Below are 20,764 nucleotides of genomic sequence, written 5' to 3'. Positions count from 1 at the left end.
AAGTAGCTATACTTGAACAAAAAAACTTCAGAAACAGACTTCAAAAAGAAACAGCAGAACTAAAATTCATTTGCAAATTTAACACCATTAATTTGGGCTTGAATAAGGACTGGGAGTGGCTGGCTCATTACAAAAGCAGCTTTACCTCTCCTGGAATTGACACCTCCCCATCTATTGTTGGGAGTGGACTACATCCACCCTGATTGAATTGGCCCTGTCAACACTGGTTCTCAACTTGTGAGGTAACTCCCTTCCCTTCATGTGTCAGTATATTTCTGTCTGCATCTGTAATTTTCACTCCATGTATCTGAAGAGGTGGGTTTTTTACCCACAAAAGCTTATGCTCAAATAAATCTGTTAGTCTTTAAGGTGCCACCGGACTCCTTGTTGTTTTTTAAAAAAACAATAGGAACCCAAAACTATGTATTAGTTATTATGGAATCCCTGTTGCATGGAGGTTTTTAGGAACAGGTTAGACAGACACCTCACAGGGATGGTCGAGGTTTATGAGCCTACATTAGCGCAGGGGGCTGGATTTGATGATCTCTCAAAGGTGCCTTCCAGAGCCACATTTCTATGACTCTATTATTTCTACAAATCTCATTATTTCTAAACCAAGCTCATGATTTTGGGGGGCTTGGCTCATTGTTTCTGACCCCTGGGGGTTGGCAATATTGGACTGAGCACCAGCTGTGGGTCTGAGCCTGGCTTTCCCCAGAGCTCTGGGAAAACCTCTGCTCTTAGGAGCCCTCCTGCCATTCAGGGAAGAAGCAGCTCCCTAACAAGACTACATTTCCCATCATCCCTCAGCACCCCTAAGGGGATCGCTACAAACTCCTCGCCTTCTTGAGAAACGGGGAGCCGCGATTTCACAGCGAGGCAATGACCGCACGGAAAGCCCTGCGCGCTGGGGGCCTCGGTAGCTCGCCACCCGCTGGAGACGTGAGGCGAGGGAGTGAAAAGCGGCTCGGTTCGGCCCTCTGCGTCTTACGGAAATGGCGGATGGTCCCTAAAGAGCGGCTGGGCTGCAGAGCCGGGAGCGAGCGGCCTGGGCCATGAATGCTCCGGGCGGGGGCTGGGACGGGGCCTGCGGGGGCGTCCGGCTCCTCCTGGACCTGTGAGTGGCTCGGACCGCGGCCCCTCCCCGCGTTCTTCCCCCTCCCCCCGCGCTCCTTATGGCCCCGGTCCCCCCGCGCGTTCTCCCCCCCCTTATTGCCCCCCTCCGTGCGTTATAACCACCCCCAGTTCTTATTGCCCCCCCCCGTCTGTTATACCTCCCACCTCCTCCCTGCCCCTGGGCCCCTGTGTTCTACCCCCCTTATTGCCTTCGGCCCCTTGTGTGTTATGCCTCCATCACCTTCATTTCCCCACTCCTTAATCCCCCCTGCCCCTTATTGCCCCCCAGTCTGTAACCCCCCAGCCTCTTCATGTCCCCTGCACTTTATATCCACAGACCCTTAATGCTCCCCTGCATGTTATAACTACCCCCAGCTCTTATTGCCCCGGACCTCTTGCATGTTATACCTCCCCTAGCCCCTTATTGCCCTCCCCCATGTTATATGCCTCCGCCCTTATTGTCTCCCAGTGACCTAGCATTGTCCACACCCAGGCGTCGGTCGGTTGAACTGTGTTGCTCGAGGGATGGATTTTCATACCCCAGAGCGACATAGATCAACCTAGTGTCCTAGTGTAGACCAACCCTTAGTTACATACCATACCTTATCCAGTCATGCTTGTAGTGACAGCAGTAAGATAGTTTCAATATTTTTTGTTAATGCATCTGTTTGCAAGATCCAATCACGCAGCCCTTCATACAATTCCCTTTCTTAGATGGTAAAACTACTACTGCCAGGTCTGCATTATATCTAACTGTGGCTTCCCAAACAGTAATTTTCCACTTCACTTTTGTCCTAGCCACAGAGCCTTATGGGACTCTGATTCAGTTTGGACAACACCAGTAATACCCCCATCACTACCCTGCTTTTTAACCCCTCTGCCCTCATACCCATCCCCCCATTAAATCTCTACTACCATGCATAGTGGTAACCCTCTTTTCCCCCCACCTTAATCTGTCCATCTGTTCCCCACTATCCCCCATCTTCCTCTTTGGTGTTTGCACCCTGATGACTCAAACTGTTTGGATTTTAAACCTCCGATACAGCTGGTACCTGTTGCTCAATGGGGTGAAGCTGGTTTTAGTAAGTTTGGAAGGAAAAACTATATAAGGAGTAAACTTGCTGAGTGAACATAGCATAACATCTTGCACTTGCTCAATATGTTAGCATTATTACCAGTTCAGCATACTGAGCACTGGTCTACTCTCGAAACTTTTGCCAGTACAGTGATGTTGCTTAGGGATGAGATATATATATATTTTGACATTTTTGTCCTGGTAAAAGCCTAATATAGATACAGTTATACCATCAAAAAAAGTGTTTTTGCTGGTATAGCATATTTTGTTTGGGGAACTGATATAAGCAATACCAGCAAAAGCACACTCTTGTGGGTATAAGCTATGTCCATGCTATGAGGACTTGCTGATACAGCTCTTCCAACAAGGCCTGTCTAGTATAGGCAAAGGCTTAGGCTTGGTCTACGCTACACAGTTTTGTCGGCAAAAGAATAGAGGTGTACACACTACAATGCTCCTCCTGCTGACAAAACTCTCCTGCTTTGCCGACAAAATAAAACCACCTTGACAAGAGGCATAGAGCTTTTAGCGGCAAAGTTAGATCAACAATGCATCAGTGTAGATGCTGCGGTTTGTTACACTGCAGTAACTGACCTCCAGGAGGTATCCCACAATATCCACTGTGACTGCTCTACTCACTGTTTTGAACTCTGCTGCCCTGCGTCCAGCTACATGGGCATGCGCCCCTCCCATTTCAAAGCCCCAGGAAGCTCTGAAACTGCTCAGTGTGGAAAGCTCATATAGGACCACAACAACAGGCAGGGCAGGCTGCTGTTACAGGGGTTGGGGGGAAGACTGCTGTGCTGTGCGTAACTGGGGAGGGAGGCAGGGGCTGATGTCAGGGCTTCCCCTTCCCACTGCTGGCGTACCAATCTCTACTGAGCTGGGATGTGGGGACGGGGAACACCAGCTACCTGTGCACCAGCTTCTGCCTCAGGATTGGTTACTTCTGCTTGCAGTCTGAACTTAAAGAGACAGCATGCCGACACAGTCACTCTCCCCCAACACACACACACTGTCTTTCTCTCTTACATACACACTCCCCCAACACACACACTCTCGTGTCTGTCTCTGTCTCTCTCACTGTTGAGCAATTTCAGTTTTGTTATATTACTGAGTGCTACTTTAAAAAGTGATTTAAAATGTGTTACTTTTTCGGTGCACACAGCAATCATTACAAGGTTCATAGCATGGTGCAAACAAACAATGCCAGGCTCAGCACACTATAGCCACATGCATTACTGTGGCTCAGAGTTAATATGCTCCTTCAAGGCATCCCGCAGCCACATAGTGCCCCCCCGCCCAAGTTGGGCTCCTCTTATAGCTTTGTGTTTATAATGCACAGCCAATACTGAACAGCAGTGTGGGATCCATGCTTTCTGACAGAGATGGCTGGGTTGCAGGTTACCAGGGCAGTTGAAAAGCATCTGGCAATCTAGTAGAATGACCATGGAATGATGGGATTGAGAACCCTTCATCATGTGATGTTGTACCTGCCCCCACGGGGCATTGCAAACCCTTCCGAAAGCACCCTGTGGCCAGTTGAACAGTGAGATAGTGCAAGAGCTGCTTGTGCGGGTGCGCTCCACTGACACAAGGAGTATAGTGTGGACATGCTACAGCAGTGGCTGTATGTCAACATAACTTGCATTGACAAAACTCTGCAGAGCAGATGAGGCCTAAGTGTAGATGCTCAGGCTGTCTGCACTTAAAATGCTTGTGGCATGGCTTCAGAATAGACACTTACTACCGTGACAGGAAGGGTTCTCCCATTGCTGTGGTAAATCCATCTCCCTGAGATGCAGTAGCTACATCGGTGGAAGAATTCTTCCGTTGACCTACCACTGTGTACATTAGGACTTAGGCTGACTTAACTACATAGCTCAGGGGCATCAATTTTTTTTCCCCTGGCTGTTCCTGGAACTCCAGTGTTCCCTGCACCAGCATAAATTGTTGATTCAGTAGACCTCAATGTTCATTATAAAGAAAGGCCACAGCTGGGTTTTGTGGCAAAGGCTTGGCTAGGTTTATTGTCAACAAAGCACCATCTTAGCATCCCGTATAGCAGGCTACGAGTATGCTAACACATGTATGCTAGGTTTCAGAGTAACAGCCGTGTTAGTCTGTATTCGCAAAAAGAAAAGGAGTACTTGTGGCACCTTAGAGACTAACCAATTTATTTGAGCATGAGCTTTCGTGAGCTACAGCTCACTTCATCAGATGTATACCGTGGAAACTGCAGCAGACTTTATATATACACAGAGAATATGAAACAATACCTCCTCCCACCCCACTGTCCTGCTGGTAATAGCTTATCTAAAGTGATCATCAGGTGGGCCATTTGTGCTGGAAATGGCCCACCTGATGATCACTTTAGATAAGCTATTACCAGCAGGACAGTGGGGTGGGAGGAGGTATTGTTTCATATTCTCTGTGTGTATATAAAGTCTGCTGCAGTTTCCACGGTATGCATCCGATGAAGTGAGCTGTAGCTCACGAAAGCTCATGCTCAAATAAATTGGTTAGTCTCTAAGGTGCCACAAGTACTCCTTTTCTTTTTACATGTATGCTAGTGATAAGGTATCAGCTCAATCAACATAGCATTATCCCTTAGGCTAATACAGAGCTACACTTCCCATTACTCTCCTGTTATGCATTGATACAAACAAGTTACATATTACATTCCAGACGTTATTAGTTACCATCCTTGTACGCGGTAATTTGAACAAAATCTCCTCATCCATTATCCCAGTGGGTCTCAAATTTATTTGATTGTGGCCCCCTTCTTTGTATCTTTAGTAGTTTATGTCTCTCAAAGTATTTTGAAGATGAAAAATGCTATAGAAATGCTGGGTATTACTACTGGCCGCATCTAGTAAAAAAATAAACCTTTGCCATTGGCAGCTCTGACAATTGTCATCATGTTCCCTCCCAGTCTAGGGAAAGCGGGCTCCTTGTTCTACAGCATGAATGATTCAGTAATATGGAAGATTAAAACATTTAAAGATTGTAATGAAAGGTGTTTCATGATTCAGAGTTTGAGAGGAAAAAGTTCTTGTACCTCTGCTTCCTTTTCATGTTGTTATTTATATCTTTTTTTACACTGTTATCTAAAGGACTTGGTATAAAAGATCAAAATGTTTTCATATATGAAAACAATTAAAAAACATAAATAGGTCCTGCTTCCTGCTCATGTTGCTCACTTTTTGTTTCTGGTAAGATTTCAGATGTAGATGGGCCCCAGCTCTCACCACAGCCCAGGCACACCTTGTTGCCTCCAAGAGCTATACACAATGCAATTGTATTCCTCCCTTCTTCAAATAATCCAGTATCCTTCAAAGAGGCTTTTCCCCCATCCTATTACTGTAGCTGATGTTTCTCAAAACATGCAAGAAGAACATTGCGGAGCAATATGTCATTGTGCATAACAAGTCGGCAGGCCAAATTCTTTTTGTCAGCTGTACAAATACTTCAAAAAGAAAAGGAGTACTTGTGGCACCTTAGAGACTAACCAATTTATTTGAGCATCTCACGAAAGCTTACGCTCTAATAAATTGGTTAGTCTCTAAGGTGCCACAAGTACTCCTTTTCTTTTTTCGAATACAGACTGACACGGCTGTTACTCTGAAACCTGTAAATATGGATAGAAATTGTAATATAATTGATGCCACTTCAGATGTGTTTATTTGACTGTGCAGTGTCTAGAAGGACGACTTAATGTGTGGTTTCAGAGTAGCAGCCGTGTTAGTCTGTCTCCGCAAAAAGAAAAGGAGGACTTGTGGCACCTTAGAGACTAACCAATTTATTTGAGCATAAGCTTTCATCCGATGAAGTGGGCTGTAGTTCACGAAAGCTTATGCTCAAATAAATTGGTTAGTCTCTAAGGTGCCACAAATACTCCTTTTCTTTTTACTTAATGTGTGTGTATTTGATTGTGTATTCTCAAATTTCTGCATCCTGATTATGCAACTGTCACATCAGAACAGATCCAGTGAGATTTGCTTATATGCAGAGGGTTTATCATGAAGGTCAGGTTTTCTGTTGTGGTGGTGGTTCAGTTTTTTAAGAAACCAAGAAAATTAAGTGCAGGAAATTACATTAATTCAGCTTTGCAAAAATCAATTTGCTCTTATCTTGTGCAAGAAAATATGTTTAATGGGGAGGTAAAATATCTTTTATTATTTATTATTTTATTTATTATAACTTTTGCTGTAGTTTAGGGAGCATGAGGAGATTTTAATTTGGGGCTGGTAATTTTCATGAAAGCTGAGTTAGTGCAGTCTCATTAAGGCTTCTGTCCTGTAAACACTTAAGACCTGATCCTACAGTTACTCCTCAGGGCATTCTGCACCAAATAATTAAAAATTATGTGCACAATATTTTAAAATTCTGCAATATTTTATTTGTCAAATAAATGTGGAGGCTCCAGCATGGCATTGGGGAGCACAGGCCACTGGCTGCACAGAGGTGGGAGATCACTGTGTAGCTCTCCCCCAGGACACGGACTCAGTGGTGAGGCTGCACCCAACCCTGACACAACGCAAGGATCAGGCCTGCCCCAGAAACACCCCAGGGCCCTGCCGTTCCATGCCAGGTCCACCAGGTGTGAGCAGGCAAGATCCAAGTGTGGGGGGGATCCATTGTTTGTTGAGAGGGTTCTTTGTGGGACAATATGGGTGTGGGTGGCTCAGTGGTGGATCTGGGTGCGGGGGGGATCTGGATGCACAGGGTCTTGTTGGGGGGTCCTGGGTGCAACAATAATGGGACACTGTAGGGGGGTCCAGGTGAAGGTGGTTGGGGCTCAGCAGGGGGTGTCTGGGTGTGGGGGGGATAGAGCTCGGCAGAGGGGCCTGGGTGTGGAGGGCTCAGTGCAGGGAGGTCCAGATACTGGGTGAAGGATACCCAAAACATACTGCTGGGGCGGGTCTTATGACCACTCTTGTGGCTTCCTTTTGCTTCCCTGTCAAGAAAGTCATTTTTCTGTAGGGAAGCAAAGAAATCTTCGTGGGACACACATTCTGCACATATGCAATGGTGCCGAATTCCCCTGGAACTATACGGTGAGCTCTATCTGTATGTCTACACTACAAATAAACACCTACAGCTGGTCCATGTCAGCTGACTCAGGCTCGTTGGGCTTGGGCTAACGGACTGTTTAATTTCAATCTAGGCAGTCAGGTTGGGGTGGAGCCTGGGCTCAAGCTGGAGTCGAGGATCTAGGACCCTGTAACACGGAAGGTTCCTAGAGCTGAGACAGCAGCCTGAGCTGCAACAAATATACCACAGCTAAACAGCCCCTTTGCCCACACCCTGCCAGCCTGAGTCAGCTGGCACAGGCCAGCCATGGGTTCTTAATTGCAGTGTAGACATGGGCAGACTCCTAGAGCCAAGGATCTTCACAGGTGCTGGGGTCTGTGTGCGTGGAGCTTGTTGTAGGTTCAAAACCTTAAAAAGGTGATTACGTTTTCTCATGCATAATGAGTCGGAGGTAAGGTGTCTGAGTTAATTCAAGTGAATTTCATAGCCTGAGAGCCATGGAGACTGAAACCTTCTATTAATCTGTAAAACAGGAATAGGTAATAGCAGAGCAGTTTCCTCTCCACAGTCCTGTCTATGTCCCTCACTCCTGATGAGGGTAATATTGTCTCTCACTGTTGATGGCTCATGGAATCCTTGGCTTCTCTGCTGTGACTGCCAACGAGACTGTCAGTTAAGTTCCACATATGCTGGTGATATTTGGGTAATGTGGATAATAGTTCAATGGTAACCAGACTGTAATCACCAAAAAACTATTAGAAGATGACTTTTTTGATCACTGCTACTAGCAACGTGGGCTTGATAGCAATTGATGACCTAAGGTATTCCATTTTCACTTTTGGAGTAATCAGACTACTTGGAAAAAGGCAGCAGAGTCTAGAGAGGAATGAATATAGGGATAATCAAGTACCTCTGAGTTCTTTCTAGCACTGGCTCTGATTCCAAATGATAACAGGATTTCCTCATAGATGACGTTAGTAAATACGTTGTCTTATCATTTCATGTCCTTGAGCATTTGTCCTGTGTAGCAACAATAGATATATAATTGCACTCAAAATTTATAATTATCTTGCCAGGGACCCTGATTACTTGTTTGAGACTGAAGATTGACTTGACGACAAATTTTGTGGATAATGTTCACTGAATTTTGAAAATTATATATTTAAACCTATCATTCTGTTTCCTTGGAAACTTAAATGTTTATTGTGCCTAGATATCACGTTTTGTGTTATGGGAGCTGGCCATTTCCAGGGAGTCAGGGACTTGTCTACCTGTGACAGGCTCCGCTAAGGAGAATGAGCCAACCCAGATCCACCTGTCAGTAGTTAATTACCTAGGTGGCTGGGCTGCAGTTAATTAGCTATAGAACACAGGGCCTCATTGAGACTTATGAGGGCTCAGGCAGGGAGCCCCAGAATACTTAGAGAGGATGCTCCTGAGGAAAGAGACTTGTCAGGAGAGCTGGTTAGAGAGCTCACCAGAAAAGGGAATCTAGGAGAGGTGTTGCTGGGGCAGGGAGCAGGTTCCAAAAGGACTATGAGTTGCAAAGTCCTAGAAAGGCTTAGTCCTAGCAGAAGGACCTTTCCAGACAGTGACAAGAGGTCCTGATCCCAGAAGAATAATACGCCACTCCAGAGAATAGCTGCAATGGTTTGACCCCTTTAGGGACCCTGAGTCTAGGGAAGGAACCCTACTCTTGGGTGTTGGCAGTAGGCCTGACTCCAGAATGGGTGTCCCAATAATGAGGTGAAGAGCCTGGGCAGAGGAGACAGGTGGACTTAGATGGGGAATACAAACTAATATTAACTTGCTCCTTTTAGCTAGGATGCTGGGTCTGAAGACTTGCTTGCAGGTGTGTTCGGCCTTGGATTAAATAAATGACATCCCTGAAGGGGCACTGTTTGCTGTAGACAAGCCTAATTGAATTGTGTGTTAGAAGCCTGGCTGGAATGGTGCAAGAAGAGATGAGGGAGAAGAATAGCTGAAAAAATGTAATGAGGGATTTTATAGTTTATCAGGTCATTGCAGTTGTAGAGAGTGTCGTAGGAAAATGAGGGGAAAGGTTAATATTTTTACACAACTGTGGTTGTTGCCATTTTTATTCCTGACTCGTTCAAGTTCGTTTGGAAACAAAATATGGAAGAGGAGCACCTAAGTATATGTCACATGTAGGCAATGTGTATCCAAAAAGCCACAGCTCTTATCTTACTGACCATAACCACTGTTATAGGAAGCATCAGACAGCAACTCAGTGGAAGTAACAGTAAGAAATTAGCAAAGAGGAGCAGATACTTCAGTTTTTGCAACTTCTCCATACAGAATAATAGTATCTTCACTCTTTATTAAGAAGTTTATAAAAATATGGCAATTACTATATGTATTATTGTATCAGAGCTCCCCTCACTCCAAAAGAGTAGAGCAAATTGGCTATCAAAGAGATAGGGGAGAGAGAGAGAAATGAGAGATAATAATGAAGTCATGGTAACAGTATTCTCTGTGAAACTCCAAGCTATGTTTTTGTCTTTGTGGTGTTCCTCTTAGCTGAAGTAGAACACAACTATCCCTGTAAAACACTTCCGTTAGAAAAAACAAACAAAGAAACTAATATTTAGAAGGATAGAGCCCAAGGGAAGATCAGGAATTTGAAGAATGTACAGGATAGAATAAGGTGGTGATGTGTTGCCAAAATTTTTAACAAGGGTGAAGGAATATTGATAATGCAAGATGGAACCTGATGTAAAAATAAGAAAGTAGGTAGTTGTTAGGTAAAATTGGTTATAATTAGCTTTGCTGCTGTTTGGCAAATTAAAGTTGTTTTTATAAGATTAAAGGAAGAGAGGGCGGATGTATCCGAGACAAGTGGAACATTGATTCATACATAGGTAGGGAATATGAAAGGGGAATTTGAACAATGAGTTTTTGCTTAAAGGGCCCATTTGACAGCCAAGACCATGGGACACCTCCTGGATGATGTGGTAGGTCCTCCTTCTAGCTCTGCTATAAGTAGCTAACAGTAAAAACCTTATAACCTTATTTTATAATCTTATATAGTAAAAATCTTAAATTAATCAAACTGTACCGTAGAATCTCTATGGATAGAAATTCCATGCTTGAATAATGAGTATAGCAGAAGGAATATACTATCAACTATCTGACAAGGATGGTGATTGTGAAATGCTCACAGAGATGGGAGAGGCTACAAAAATAGAAAAATCAATAATAACGTGGGATTTCAACTATCCCCATATTGACCAGCTGCATGTCAGCTCAGGACAGGGTGCAGAGACAAATTTCTAGACACCATAAATGACTGCTTCTTGGAGCAGCTAGTCCTGGGCTCCACCAGAGGAGAGGCAGTTCTTGATTTTACCCCCTAAATGGAGCACAGGATCTGGTTCAAGAGGTGAATATATCTGAACTAGCTTGATAACAGCAACCATAATGTAATTAAATTTAACATCCTTTTTGGGGAGGAAATACCCAAGAAGCCCACCACAGTAGCATTTAACTTCAAAAAAGGGAACTACATAAAAAGACCGTGAATCAGACGAGCATCCAACCTGGTAGTTTATTTGTTCAGATATTGGAGAATAAAAAATTAATTTGTAGGGCTGTTGCGCGATTAAAAACAATTGCACAATTTAAAAAAATTAATCATGTGATTAATCACACTGTTAAACAACAATAGAATACCATTTCTTTTAAATATTTTTGGATGTTTACTAAATTTTCAAATATTAATTTCAATTACAACACAGAATACAACGTGTACAGTGCTCACTTTATATTTATATTTTATTACAAATATTTGCACTATAATAAAACAGAAGAAATAGTATTTTTCAATTCACCTAATAGAAGTACTTTAGTGCAATCTCTTTATCATGAAATTTAACTTACAAATGTAGAATTATGTACAAAAAATATTTGTATTCAAAAATAAAACAACGCAAAACTTTAGAGCCTATAAGTCCACTCAGTCCTACTTCTTGGTCAGCCAATCGCTCAGACAAAAACAGGTTGGTTACAATTTGCAGGAGGTAATGCTGCCTTAGAATTCAGACATACTCTTTGTTGAAGATAAAGATTCTAAAGAATAGTTAATATATAAATGAATCAAATATACAGAAAGAAAGAACTAATAAAGCATTAATATTTACTAACAGGTACTAACGCTGGAGAACCAGGAACTCCTCCTAATAATAGGTCACCCACCACTCTTTTTCTTTCTCCCCCATATTCTTAAGCCTCCACCTGTGACCTGAAATGAGTTTGTGCTTCAGATTCTTATCTATGAAATGGGGGTATTGACTTTGACTTCATGGTGTGCTGTCATTACTGAGTTGATCTGGTTGAAAATCTTTGTTGGAACAGTTTTGTCACTGATTGGCCAGCAGCTAAACATTTTCTTGGAACATATGGATTTTGTCAGAATTTTAGACAGTAAATTAGGGTTGAAATATTTAATTTTATCATTTCAACTTTTGCTACTTATAATAATCAAAATGGAAAAGATGAAACAATGTTTTGATAAGATCAAAACATTTCATGAACAACTCTGAGATTTTGACTTTTTGGCTCAATTTGGCAATAAATGAAATTTCAAAATCTCAGAATTTCGTGCGGGATGGAAATTCCATTTTATTTTATTTTATTTTATTGGCCAGTTAGATTCACCCCTGGTTTACAGTGGCACACTGGACCTGAGAGGAGGAGTTGTGGTGATGCAGGTTGCTTACAACCTCTACTTCACTTGGGGTTTGCAGTCACCTGCTATATTCCAATCATTGGGTGCTGCTAGCTCTGGAGATGTGTAAATCTGGCCAAGATGGTCCAGAGATGTGTAAATCTGCACATGCGTAGGCCTGGTCTACACTGGGGGGGATCGATCTAAGTTACGCAACTTCAGCTATGTGAATAACGTAGCTGAAGTTGACGTACATAGATCTACTTACCGTGGTGTCTTCACTGCAGTAAGTCGATGGCTGATGCTCTCCTGTCGACTCCGCTTGCGCCTCATGCCCTGGTGGAGTACTGGACTTAACGGGAGAGCACTAGACTAGACACGATTAATCGACCCCTGCTGAATCAATTGCTGCATGTCGATCCAGCAGGTAATGTAGACAAGCCCCTAGCCTCTGCTGAATGGATTCTTAAAGGGCCTTGACTGCAATTTAAAATAACCTCTGGGAAGTTGGTGTGCAAATGCTGCCTGAACTGAACCAGGTGTGAAGGACTTCCTCAGGTGTAGGACATGTGCTTGAAAGTCTCCCCCTCCATCTGCAAAATGAAGTTTTTACAGTTTCATGTACAGTTGATCTGGAACAGCATCACCGAAGTATTCCCTCTGGACACCATTCTAAAGGTATCTGGATAAGTGTTATCTGTTTGTTTTCTCTATGTGAGGGGATTGTTTTAAGAGAATTTGCCAGAAGATCCATTTCATTTGGAGACTCTTATCTTGCTGCATGTTTGAACTAAACTTGTCTTATTTAAAAGAGGGAGAAGTGATCCTGCCAAAATATAGGAGCCTTCCTGGTTTAAGATACTATTGAATTTTGCGCACTTGAGTATTTAATTCTGCTGCAAGTGTACATTTATTAATAAAGATGTGTTACACATTTTTGGATTTGATTGTTCTCTGGTCCTTCTATTCCAAGGAAGTATTTACCTGTGTGAATGTATGGGATTAATTTGCACAAGCACCATTATTCCTCATCCAGCACTATTTCATAGATGTTTCAAAAAGCAAAATACAAGTCTACTCTGATTAAGACATGGATCTGGAGCAAGGTAAATTCATAAGTATTTGAGAACCCATGAAATTTATAACAGTAAATCTCTCAAAACAGAAGGCTACTGTGAGACATGGGTGGTGGGAAAGGTAGGGAGCAGTGAATTTACAACATAGAGAAAAATATCTCAAACAAGACATGTTGATATTGTTACTAGTACAAATATGCACTACCATGTGCTGCCTTCAGATTAAGAACAGCCAGCTGCAAGGACAAAACTGTTTCTTCAGGCCGGAATAATAAATCTGAGAAGTATGCATCATGAATAATATCCCCTTTGCACTTCTATCTAATGGAAAAGGACTACATCAAGAGCAACATCCGTTATATTTTCAGGCCTCTAAGTGGGCATTGCAGAGTAGAAGTTTTTTTTTTTTTTTTAAAAAGGCTGTAAAAAGATCCCTTTTAATATTTTAAATTAGTGCTGTCAAGCGATTAAAAAAAATTAATCACGATTAATTGCATGATTAAACAATCAAGATTAATCGTGTGATTAATTGCATTGTTGAACAATAATAGAATACAATTTATTTAAATATTTTTGGATGTTTTCTACATTATCGAATATATTGATTTCAATTACAACACAGAATACAAAGTGTACAGTGCTCACTTTATATTTTGAAGGGTTCATGCACCTGGAAACATTCAGGGCACACCCTGAGTGTTGCGTGGGAGCAGTGCACACACTGCTCCTTCCAAGGGCTTGGACCATGGGAAGTCGCCCAGAGGACATGAACCCTGGGAAGCTTCCTTGGACTGGGCTCAAGGCCTGAGAGCAAGGAGTGTAGTAGATAGAAGCTGGTAAATAAGAATATTAATCAAAGTCATATTATTCCTTTTGTTGTTTCCTTTTGCGGTTGGAGTATGTAATGCGCATGAGTGGAGAAAGAATAAAGGAGAGGCTGGAAAGCCGACACGGCAGACCTTCCCGCTTGCTTGCTAAAAGCTTTGTTTGTCTTGCATTTGAACCACAACAATATTTATTTTTATTACAAATATTTGCACTATAAAAAACAAAAGAAATAGTATTTTTCAATTCACCTAATAGAAGTACTTTAGTGCAATCTCTTTATCATGAAATTTAACTTACAAATGTAGAATTATGTTAAAAAAAACTGCATTCAAAAATAAAAACAACGCAAAACTTTAGAACCTATAAGTCCACTCAGTCCTACTTCTTGGTCAGCCAATCACTCGACAAACAAGGTTGGTTACAATTTGCAGGAGGTAATGCTGCCTTAGAATTCAGACATACTCTTTGTTGAAGATAAAGATTCTAAAGAATAGTTAATATATAAATGAATCAAATATACAGAAAGAAAGAACTAATAAAGCATTAATATTTACTAACAGGTACTAACGCTAGAGAACCAGGAACTCCTCCTAATAATAGGTCACCCACCACTCTTTTTCTTTCTCCCCCATATTCTTATGCCTCCACCTGTGACCTGAAATAAGTTTGTGCTTCAGATTCTTATCTATAAGTCCACTCAATCTTATTTCTTGTTCAGCCAGTCGCTCAGACAAACAAGTTTGTTTACATTTGCAGGAGATAAGGCTGCCCACTTCTTGTTCACAATGTCACCTGAAAGTGAAAACAGGTGTTCTCATGGCACTGTTGTAGCCGGCATTGCAAGATATTTACTTGCCAGATGCGCTAAAGATTCATATGTCCATTCATGCTTCAGTTACCCTTCCAGAGGACATGCGTCCATGTTGATGATGGGTTCTGCTCAATAACAATCCAAAGCAGTGCGGACTGACACATGTTCATTTGCATTATCTGAGTCAGACGCCATCAGCAGAAGATTGATTTTTTCCCCCTTTTGTGGTTTGGGTTCTGTAGTTTCTGCATCAAAGTGTTGCTCTTTTAAGACTTCTGAAACCATTTTCAATATCTCATGTCTGTCAGATTTTGGAAGGCATTTCAGATTCTTAAACCTTGGGTCGAGTGCTGTAGCTATCTCTAGAAATCTCACATTGCTACCTTCTTTGCATTTTGTCAAATCTGCAACGAAAGTGTTCTTAAAATGAACATGTGCTGAGTCATCATCCAAGACTGCTATAACATGAAATGTATGGCAGAATGCAGGTAAAACAGAGAAGGGGACATAACAATTTTCCGCCAAAGACTTCAGTCACAAATGTAATTAAAGTATTATTTTTTTAATGAGTATCATCAGCATGGAAGCATGTCCTCTGGAATGGTGGCCGAAGCATGAAGGGACATATAAATGTTTACAGTATCTGGCACGTAAATACCTTGCAATACCGGCTATAACAGTGCCATGGAAACTTCTGTTCTCACTTTTAGGTGACATTGTAAGTAAAAAGTGGGCAGCCTTATCTTCTGTAAATGTAAACAAACTTGTTTGTCTTAGCGATTGGCTGAATGAGAAGTAGGACTGAGTAGACTTATAGGCTCTGAAGTTTTGCATTGTTTTGGTTTTGAGTGCAGTTATGTAACAAAAAAATTCTACATTTGTAAGTTGCACTTTCACGACAAAGAGATTGCACTACAGTACTTATGTGAGGTGAATTGAAAAATACTGTGTCTTTTATCATTTTTACAGTGCAAACATTTGTAATAAAAAATAATAGTATACAGTGAGCACTGTACACTTTGTATTCTGTGTTGTAATTGAAATCAATATATATGAAAATGTAGAAAAGCATCCAAAAATATTTAATAAATTTCAATGGGTATTCTATTGTTTAACAATGCAATTAAAACTGCCATTAATTGCGATTTAATATTTTTAATCGCGATTCACTTTTTTAGTTAATCCCATGAGTTAACTGCGATTAATCGACTGTTTTAAATTAATGACTGTATTTAATTCAGGGTAGTACCAGTACATTGTGTCTCTGTGTGACTGAATTTAACTTACATTTATTTCAGGTGTCTTCAGTGTTTGACAAAGAACATTTCCAGATATGTTGCAGATATTAAGCCTTTACCTCCCAACATAAAAGATAAACTGATAAAATTAATGAGTATGCAAGGGCGGATAACTGATTCAAATATCAGTGAGGTAAGAACCTATTCAAAATTCACTTTTGCCTGTCTCTTCACATTCATGCCAGTTTATTACACAGCAAAATATTAAATAATGAGCTCAACTAAAATTATGTATACAGTTCAACAAGTGAGCCCAGGGCCTCGTACTATGTAAACTACGCCTCATTGCTTCCTCCTAATTACTTCTCTTCCTATTTCATATCATGCCATGCCTAATCTTGATTGAGGGGGTTGTGTCTTTTATCTGTGTGTAAAGCTCCATAAATGCCTACAACCCTGCATAAAAATCAAGAAGATGAATATGGACACAAGTCAATGAAAAAGTTTTCTAGTTGACCTGTATATCATCCTGTTTTGGATCAGTTTAATCTGAGGGGATACTGTTGTTCATTGTACACACTTGAGTATAAGATGCTGTGCAATTTATGAGGCGATTCAGAAATAGTAGCACTTTGCACTTTATGTTGCTATCAGTTTCTAATTAAGTTATCTAACTTACATAAATAAGTGTGTAACATGCAAATTAATCTCAGTTGCAAACTCAATGGCCTAATAGCCAAGCAGCATTGTTTTTAAACCTTTCTGCAGAATATCCCCAGCAGGAGTCGTGTTGGATTGCGTCTGTTTCCTGAGGCTGTTGCACAGAATGCTTCCTTTACAATACAGCAGGATCAGCAGATTGACTCTAAGTGTTGGACCACACTGCTGTTTCTTCTGGTAGCAATGGGAAAGCACTATGACAGGAGCGGTTGCCAAAATGGGCTTCTACAAGGTGGTATTTAAATAATGTAAGGTTCTCAAGGAAAATCTGAGATTCTTATAATCTTAGGTGGGCTTTAGGTCTATGATTTAGGATAAAATTCCATTAAATCCTCAGTTCTTTGAAATATGATGGTGAGGTGAGGGCTGTGAGCTCAGTGATTCAAAATTCTCTCATCCCAATTGCTCATTCATGCTTGTCAGTGTACAGGGATGAAATATATTACTGACTTGGCCTCAGTTGTAAATTGAGATGTTTTGACATTTGTATCCTTTTATATCAACTCAGTCTCGAAGGGAGGTGTAAGAATTATGGAAAACGAAAGGTTGACCTTGGTGAAATAGGAATGAACAACTCCCCAGTTCATTCTTGCTTTGATATGTGACTCATGACAGGCAAATACTATCAGTCCCTGAAAGTCAGAATAATGAGACTATGAGGTGAAGGGCAGCGCACCAGAATCGTTGGGAAAAACCGAACAACAAAAACTTCACCTTTAACACACACTATTTCTTGAACTGTAATAAAAAAGAGAGAAAAAATTAAAATTGAGTCAATCTTATACATTGTTGCTTTTAACACGCCTGTTGAATTGCTTTGAGCCATGCAAGGGTCATTTTTGTAGTGAACAAACATTTCTAAGCATCATAAGTGCTTTGCATAATTTTTTCATATGTGATCTGTGCATACATTTGAGTAAAAGCAGTTTACGAAAACTCCAAGCTCCCTCTTTTTTTACCCCATATTCTCTAACAGAGTGTCTCCTTCTTTGCCTCTTTCTGGTCTCAGCCTTAATCTGCTTCTCTTGGAATCTCTTTTCTCCTTATACTTTCAGTACTCCTGTTCTCTTCCTTCAGCAGTTCCTGTTTCCCTTTCCTGCTCTGTTAATATCCCCAGGGTTCTGTCTTTGGTCCTATCCTCCTTGTCATGTAAAGTGCACATTAACCTTCAATGCTGACAGCTTCTGAATCTACCATTCCCGTCTGGTTTCAGAGTAGCAGCCATGTTAGTCTGTATCCGCAAAAAGAAAAGGAGGACTTGTGGCACCTTAGAGACTAACCAATTTATTTGAGCATGAGCTTTCGTGAGCTACAGCTCACTTCATCAGATGCATGCAGTGGAAAATACAGTGGGGAGATTTTATATACACAGAGAACATGAAACAATGGGTGTTACCATACAGACTGTAACAAGAGTGATCAGGTGAGGTGAGCTATTACCAGCAGGAGAGAGGAGGGGGGAAGGGGGAACCTTCTGTAGTGATAATCAAGGTGAGCCATTTCCAGCAGTTGACAAGAACGTCTGAGGAAGGGGGGTGGGAATAAACATGGGGAGATAGTTTTACTTTGTGTAATGACCTATCCACTCCCAGTCTTTATTCAAGCCTAAGTTAATTGTATCCAGTTTGCAAATTAATTCCAATTCAGCAGTCTCTCATTGGAGTCTGGTTTTGAAGTTTTTTTGTTGAAGAATTGCGACTTTTAGGTCTGTAATCGAGTGACCAGAGAGATTGAAGTGTTCTCTGCCTGGTTTTTGAACGTTCTAATTCTTGATGTCTGATTTGTGTCCATTTATTCTTTTACGTAGAGACTGTCCAGTTTGACCAATGTACATGGCAGAGGGGCATTGCTGGCACATGATGGCATATATCACATTGGTAGATGTGCAGGTGAACGAGCCTCTGATAGTGTGGCTTATGTGATTAGCCCTATGATGGTGTCCCCTGAATAGATATGTGGACACAGTTGGCAATGGGCTTTGTTGCAAAGATAGGTTCCTGGGTTAGTGTTTTTGTTGTGTGGTTGCTGCTGAGTATTTGCTTCAGGTTTGGGGGGCTGTCTGTAAGCAAGGACTGACCTGTCTCCCAAGATCTGTGAGAGTGATGGGTCGTCCTTTAGGATAGGTTGTAGATCCTTGATGATGGTTTTAGTTGGGGGCTGAAGGTGATGGCTAATGGCGTTCTGTTATTTTCTTTGTTGGGTCTGTCCTGTAGTAGTTAACTTCTGGGTACTCTTCTGGCTCTGTCAATCTGTTTCTTCACTTCAGCAGGTGGTTATTGTAGTTGAGTGTTGTATCTTTGATGGTCTATCTCTTCTTGGATATCCAAATGCCAGTTCAAATTCCCACAACCCCTCGCTCTCCATCCTCTATTATTCTTCTCATATCTTTCTCACTCTGATAATTCCAGTATTTCCCCATTACCCTGACTCACAACTATGGCTTATATTTGACTCCTCATTTTCTCCTTTCCCCACATCCAGGATGTCACAAAATCCTGCCTTTTCTTAATTTACAACATTTCTATGAGCTGTTCTCCCTTCTTCACTTCTACTTCTACATTTTTTTGCCCATAACTTGATCATCTTTTTTCTTCACTCCTATATCCCCCTTTCTGCCTGTTGCCTTGCTCCCCTATAGCCCATCCAAAATGTTGCTGCTCAGTATCTTCTCCCACCCCCACTCCTTTGCTGGCTTCTCATCTTCTCCATCAAGTTTAGACTTCTTGTCCTTGCATTTACAGCCCTTCAGTTTCACTTCTGTGTATTTTTCTATTCCATCTCTTTTCTCTCCGCTCTTCCTCAAGATTGGCTAACATTACCCCCATTGTGTCATCCTTCTGCTCTTGATTTAATCCGTCCATGTTGCCGCCTATGCTTGGAACAGTCTCTCATGTCATGTATGCCAATCTCTTCTTTCAGTCCCACCTTTACAATACACTTCTGTGAAGCCTTTTAGTGTTGCTTTATAAAATTAAAAATTTGCATTGCCTCAGGAATTAATCTTCATCTAGTGTATTATGTGCCTGAACTATTTCTATCTAGCTTAGACCATAAACTGCCTGAAGGGAAAAGTGGTCCCTGCCTCATGCATTGTATGGTGCTGAGCACACTCATATTCAGTAAATATTACCTAGTAAAGCTGAGTGGAAAGCAGAAACTGATATTATTTGGTTACATTTAAACATGCTTTACATGCAGAAATTTTCACAAAAACAGCCCACAATGACTTTTTGGTTTTCATTATCTCTTATGTGAATTGAAATGTCACCTATTGCATTTATCACTTCTCCAAAAATATGTCTATACATGTCTGTACCTGCAGTGCAGTAAAGGTTTCGTGGAAAAACTATAGTTTGTAGCGCAAAGCTATAAAGTTTGTTTCAAGCAGCAAAATAAATAATGCAACCAAAGAGGGATGGGGGCGGCTGGGGACAGAAAGGGGAGAGATATTTTAGGTATGATTCAGAAATCTTAATGATATAAGACTTTAATGCGAGTTAGATAAGAGATTGTTCATACTGCTAATGTATGAAGAACTGAAAAAGTAAATGAAAATTGTTACCAATTTGTTGCCACATTTAGTAAAGTTTGAACTTGATAATCAAAGAGAGCTGAGGATCAGTCAGCTTGATTGGATTTTTTTAGATAATTAGTTAGCACATAACAGAGTAAGTTACCACAGTCTGTGAGAACCAATCCAGTGACAGGTAGACCGCGCTCTTTGTCTGCTTCTAAATTTGGATGAGGGCTTAACATGCTTATAGAGGAGCTGGGTATAGTTTCAGTCTCAGTATTTGCATACTTTTATTTTACAGACAGACATTATTTTCAGCACATTTTCCAATAAATTTCTAATTATACAATTCGATATCTGTTATTTAAACTTATATCTTTTCGTAAATCCATCAAATTTTGCTAATGTAAGCACCCACACTTCTTTTTTTAGTACAGTATGTTGTTAAAAGTACTTATTCCTTCTAACAGGCTAGCACTGCCTTGTCTTAGCATGACTCCCAAGGCATCATGGAGAGGTATGGCTCAGGGGCAAGCTATAGGCCTTATAAAGTCTGGCTCAGAGGTCAACAAAACTACAGTAGTGGTATGATTATAGGTGTTGAAATCTAAAACCCAGTTTCGCATGGTGGCCAACTAATAAAGTGTATCCTGGCCATGTCT

The 20,764-nt window shown here is 41.2% G+C and overlaps 1 protein-coding gene across 6 annotated transcripts in view; it reads left to right on the top strand.

The window, feature by feature from the left end:
- The first annotated feature begins 857 nt into the window (after positions 1-857).
- AMN1 (antagonist of mitotic exit network 1 homolog) overlaps positions 858-20,764 on the top strand; it is a 53,838-nt gene continuing 33,931 nt past the window's right edge. Inside the window, exons 1-4 of one of the 6 annotated variants that reach the window (XM_075122658.1) lie at positions 858-1,117; positions 12,889-13,021; positions 15,929-16,061; positions 16,637-16,820. In XM_075122658.1, the coding sequence (XP_074978759.1) occupies positions 16,785-16,820 (36 nt within the window). In that variant the 5' untranslated portion in view covers positions 858-1,117; positions 12,889-13,021; positions 15,929-16,061; positions 16,637-16,784. Of the gene's footprint in view, positions 1,118-12,206; positions 12,594-12,888; positions 13,022-15,928; positions 16,062-16,636; positions 16,821-20,764 lie in introns of those variants that run through there. The other 5 variants (XM_048829592.2, XM_048829574.2, XM_048829547.2 and 2 more) reach the window with 5 other exon arrangements.

This window comes from Caretta caretta, chromosome 1 (genome assembly GCF_965140235.1).
Source record: "Caretta caretta isolate rCarCar2 chromosome 1, rCarCar1.hap1, whole genome shotgun sequence".
Lineage (NCBI taxonomy): Eukaryota > Metazoa > Chordata > Testudines > Cheloniidae > Caretta > Caretta caretta.
The sequence above is the reverse complement of the archived record's forward strand: the minus strand, read 5'-3'. Positions and strand labels throughout refer to the sequence as shown.